This window comes from Cynoglossus semilaevis, chromosome 4 (genome assembly GCF_000523025.1).
Source record: "Cynoglossus semilaevis isolate Cse_v1.0 chromosome 4, Cse_v1.0, whole genome shotgun sequence".
In the NCBI taxonomy this organism is placed as follows: Eukaryota; Metazoa; Chordata; class Actinopteri; order Pleuronectiformes; family Cynoglossidae; genus Cynoglossus; species Cynoglossus semilaevis.
Window position 1 is genome coordinate 18311826 of NC_024310.1, and position 5058 is coordinate 18316883.

General features: G+C 36.7%; 1 protein-coding gene across 1 annotated transcript in view; it reads right to left on the reverse strand.

Annotated features, from left to right (window-relative positions):
• Nucleotides 1-1581: 1581 nt before the first annotated feature.
• LOC103378517 (probable E3 ubiquitin-protein ligase HERC6) overlaps nt 1582-5058 on the reverse strand; it is a 10049-nt gene continuing 6572 nt past the window's right edge. The window contains 8 exon segments of the mRNA XM_025055372.1: nt 1582-2060; nt 2164-2266; nt 2647-2830; nt 2932-3002; nt 3557-3620; nt 4152-4315; nt 4407-4547; nt 4952-5058. The exon segment at nt 4952-5058 is cut by the window's right edge and continues 82 nt beyond it. Coding sequence (XP_024911140.1) covers nt 1840-2060; nt 2164-2266; nt 2647-2830; nt 2932-3002; nt 3557-3620; nt 4152-4315; nt 4407-4547; nt 4952-5058 — 1055 coding nt within the window. The 3' untranslated portion in view covers nt 1582-1839.

The window sequence follows — 5058 nt, forward strand, 5'->3', positions numbered from 1 at the left end:
ATGCAAATTTATGCCCTAAAACATGCTACCAAGGGAATAATTTGTACAAAAACATGCTGCCAAGGGAATAATTTGTACTAAAAACTCAGCATATCATATCTGACCATGTCAAAATATCACCAAAAACAAGCATACTATAAATCTATTTCAAAATTTCCTAAAAAAAGAAAAATAATTCCCAAAAGAGATATATTTTTATAAATATAAAAAGGCTAAAATATAATTATGTTGCATACATAATTTAGTTTATGTATTTTTTTTTTGTTTTTAGTATATTTTATTTATAGTGGTCCCTCTCTATATCACAGTACTCCTTTCACTCCCTCAGTACAACACAGATTTTTTTTATTCCATTCTCGCGAGTGTTTCACTTTATCGCAGTATTTAACGGAAAATATATTTTCTATTTACATTATTTTCAGGATAAAAAAACAAAACATTTTCTAACCTAAAAAAATTAAACAGTAAAAAACATATCGCTGGTAGCTTTGTTTACCTTAAGCAGATCGAACACTGCATTGAGCATGCTCTTCTCTACCTCGCGCTGATTGGCTCATGCATCGTAGCCTGTATTAGCATCTCCCCTTGAAAAAAAGAAAAAGTAAGTGAATTATTTGACACTGTGACACACAACAAAATGTGACCTCTGCTTTTAACTAGGGTGACCACCTCCATACGGACAAATTGCTGGACAAGTAGCAGGTTTATGTGGGACAATGAGGGACAGCTGCAATCATTTAAAGCCAACCCTTTTTTTTTTAACCAAGTAACATGCACGTATCTTGCCTTTTACCTCCACAAAACAAACAAAAACTCTATAGTGTAAGATATAACATAAACCTGAAAAGTACATACATGTTGCAATGTTACATATTTATCGATGCATTACCTTAATTCTTCCACATCAAACAGATTTTTCATCACAACCCAGCAAGTGGCAGGCAAACAGCCTTTCTCAGCACTGTGAAAAGCACGTTTATGAAACACATTGGTAGCAGAAAAGTAACCAAATGTTCAAACCTAGGCTACAACAAGATTCCATGGCCATGAATATATATTCTACATTGTTGTCGAACTCAATGCAGCTATGTGCAGAGTGAACTTTGACCTGGATCTCTCTTGAGATTTGAGATTGTCCTATCAGCTATTGTCCTATCCATGACGTGACAATAGACAGCCAGACACACAAAATAGTTGATTTTCAATTAAGTAAAGCAAATGAAAAAGTGGGACAAAATCTTCAATTTGCGTGACGCGGGACAAAGGTGATAACGTGAAGCAACGTCTTATATTTCCATTCTCCAACTCTACTGTACATATAATTGTGTGGGAAAGGGTAATACAGTCTATATTTCGCCCCTACTTCGCGGATTTTCCCTTTTCGCAGTGGGTCTTGGAACGCAACTACCGCGATAGGAGCGGGACCACTGTATTTAAAAAAGCTTAATTATTTCTTAATAATAATAATCAGCATTATTGTTTTTGGCGTTTTTTTTTTTTTAGCGATTGTAAAAGATTACCAGCTCTTCATAATTTTGTTTTTTAAATGTGTTCGGAAATTATACAACTTTTACAAACAGGTTTCCAGACAGATAAGATTTATTGACTGTTATAAATATATTTTTAGCATACAGCAACTAAAATAAACCTGAAACAGGTTGATTAAAGATTCTTTTATATGTACTTTGTAGCTTAATCACAATTAAACTGCCATATCCTGCAGGTGAACTAGTCTAAATAAAATAGCATGTTGCTCTAATGGAGCTGTGAATGAAACGCAGTAATTAAAATAATAATGCAGTAAATGATAAAACTGTTTTGTTTCTCCATCAGATCTTGCTAGATCTGATGGAGGCCATTTTTGTCATTGATGGCCTGCAGAAGCTTGGTGTGCATGGTCTGGCTCACAGGATACCGCTGGTAGTTGGGCAGTGACAGCAGGTAGTGGCAGGTCAGCGCCTCTGGTATATGCACTTCATTAGCATTAGGCAGCACAGCAACTGTCATCCTGATCTGCTTCATTCCACAAAAAGGTACACGGACACAGCCTGTGACAAAATCTGGTAAAGGAGACAGAGGTCAATGGAGACAATGGAGTCAACGAATAACACTGACCAGGTTGACCCCAAATACTACACATGTGAACAGTTTAGATTTTCTTACAAAAGAATTTTCTCTTTTCTTCTTCTGTCAGATTTTCAAACACCTCCCAGAAGATGATGATGGTCGGATGGTCAGCGTGATACTCGCCATCATAAACTGTGTTCTGTTGAGGACAATCAACACAAATACCTTCTCAGTCGGAATCATTTTGCATATCAAAAAAAACTAAAATGTATAGATATATGAAAGTGTACAGTGAAATATAGGTTTGGCCAATGATTTCCTACAGCAGCGATCCCCAATCACCCCAAACCTTTGTACCAAGGACCGGTCGACCAGTATCAGCTGTTACTGCAGACTGGTAATACTGCGCCATCATTGAAGGTTCATTAGATTTTCAAAATAAAACATCTTTTAGACTTTATTCTGTTAGTATCAGAGTCTGAACGACCTGTTGTTTTGAGTGTTCATAAGTATACAAAATTACATTAAAGATTCAGAACAATTAGGACCAATGTGACCTAAAGTTTTTAGGGAACAAACCTGCTTGAAAACCGGCCAGTCATAGTTGCCATGTCCCACCATCACTTCCTTCAGCTCTTCAGGCTGGAACATGTCCACCGCATCCACGTCACACACTTTGAAGAAACCTCGCTTGAACTCCTCAAACACTCCCCTGACGGATTTATCAAAGGCGTGGTCAACAAACGCAGCAACGTATTGTTTTCTGAGAGGAGAAGTGAACAAGACAGGGTATTTAACGTAGTTAGTTACCATTTTGTTCCAACGGCTCTCAAAATGGCTGCTGTAATTTCCCACAATCATTACCTGTTTGACACTGTGACCAGTTTTCCGGGTTTAGTCGGGTCAAGCTCAACTGCCTCTCCTCCCCAGAGCACCTAGATTTAACAGGTTGTTTTTTATATATATATTATAATAACACTAGACTTATCAACATATGTTACAATCGAGCAAAAAAATATATATATATCCCCAAAAGATTCTCCTCGAAACACCTTAAAATGTGCACCTTGTGTAGTATTGGTGAATAAGAAGCTGAGAACTATTGTAAATTCATATGTCAAAAATTGACACGGCCATGTGTTCAAAAAGAAGAGATCTTGGTGTAATTATTTGTCTTTAGGTATCATAAAAAATGCCTAAACCTCAAGATCTGGCTGAAAAAATGTGTACAAAAAATTACATTAGCATTAGCATTACTTTTTGGAAAAGAGAAATACATTAATTTTCTAAACAACTTTTCTGAAATTGCCTTAAGTAACAAAAACAATGGTATCTGGTATACTATGTAAGTCCCGAAAGTTTCGATCCAAAAACAACATACTATATTTTTACTAAATCTACTCTGCAAAGCTATGCTAAAATGTTATCTTAAATGTCACTAAATGACTTCAAAATATAATAGTGCCTAAAAACCCATTCACAAACCTACATTGAAGGTTACGTCCATTTCCTCCACATTTTTCGGAGTGTCATCCAACATGTGCTGCAAAGACCTGAAGACGCAGGAAGTAAAACACAGTGATGATAGTTTTGTCAGTATTCTTTGTCAACAGGGTCAGATTAGGAAGGGCTGACAGAAGTGAAAGAGACCGGGCAGAAGAAATAAGAAGCAGAAAAAAAACAAAGAAACAAGAAGTTATGAGATAGTTAGTAGATAGAAGTAGAAAGAAAACAAAAAGAAAGAAGAGGGAAAAAAGTGGAAAACAATTAGTGAAGAGTTTGAGAAAATGGAAAGAGAATCCCAAATTGTCTAAAGTAAAGTAGACAAATTAGAAGATAAGTGCAACATCTTCTACTAACCGAAATGATATATTGTATATAATGTGTTCTGTATTTTCCGGACTGTAAGTCACTCTGGAGTATAAGTTGCACCAGCAAGCTAGAGTGCCCTCTAGCTTGCTGGTGCAACAGGTACAGGAGTAGCACATGCTGGTACACAAACCTAGAGTGTCCTCTAGCGGCTGTTAGTGTGAACGTAAGTACGTGAACGTACTGTGTACATATATATGTAAAATTCATCTTACTCTCCCATGAAAGAGTCAAATTCCTTTAAATCAGCCAATGAAGGTTTGACCCTGAGGAGTTTCTTGTAGAGAACCAGAGGAAACGGTAGGTCAACGATGACGTGGTTGTGCAGAGCCAGGCCACACAGAACACCAAACAGGAAATAGTTGTTCTCCACTGTGGGCTGTTTGGACAGAGAATGAAAAACAGGTTTGGTCCGGTTCAAAGCAACTGAATGTCTATACATAGTGATGAAGCGGTGTATCTGCTCTTACCGTGGGAGGAAACCAGGCCACAGTCTGGTTGCTGTTGTACATTAACAGGTCATTATCAGGACTCAGGAGTTCTTCGAAAACCTTATTAAAAAGGTCGCTTGTGTTGACTCTCATTATTTTTCTGTTGTCTACAAACTGGACCTGTGGATGATAAACATGTGCACAAACACGTGNACACATATTCATATGATTGTTTAGTTTGTGGACATTTAAAAAAATCAAACTGTAAAAACATAATAAATTATTGACGTCTTCAACGCACACATCCAAACCAAAACCAAACCAAAGCATTTTGGGCAGCGTTTTACTGACACCTGCTGGCAGAGCATGTTTGTGCATTTGGAGTTTTGTACACTCACATATTTTATTTTTGGTGTTGTAAAAAACATTATATATATTATATAAATATATAAAAAATGCTATTTATATATATTGTAAAAAAAATTTGATTTAAAAAAACTTTTAGAATTTTGTAATTTTTAAAAAAAAATATGAAATGACTTGCAATTATTTGATTACAAAACCTCCTGGAAATATAGTCATACCTGGAGCTGCTTTCTGAAGGCACTGTGGTCAGCTGCACTGAGCTGTCTGTAAGTGTCTTCAACCACGTGACTGCGTCTCAGTGTCAGCAGGGAGACAGGGGGGGGAG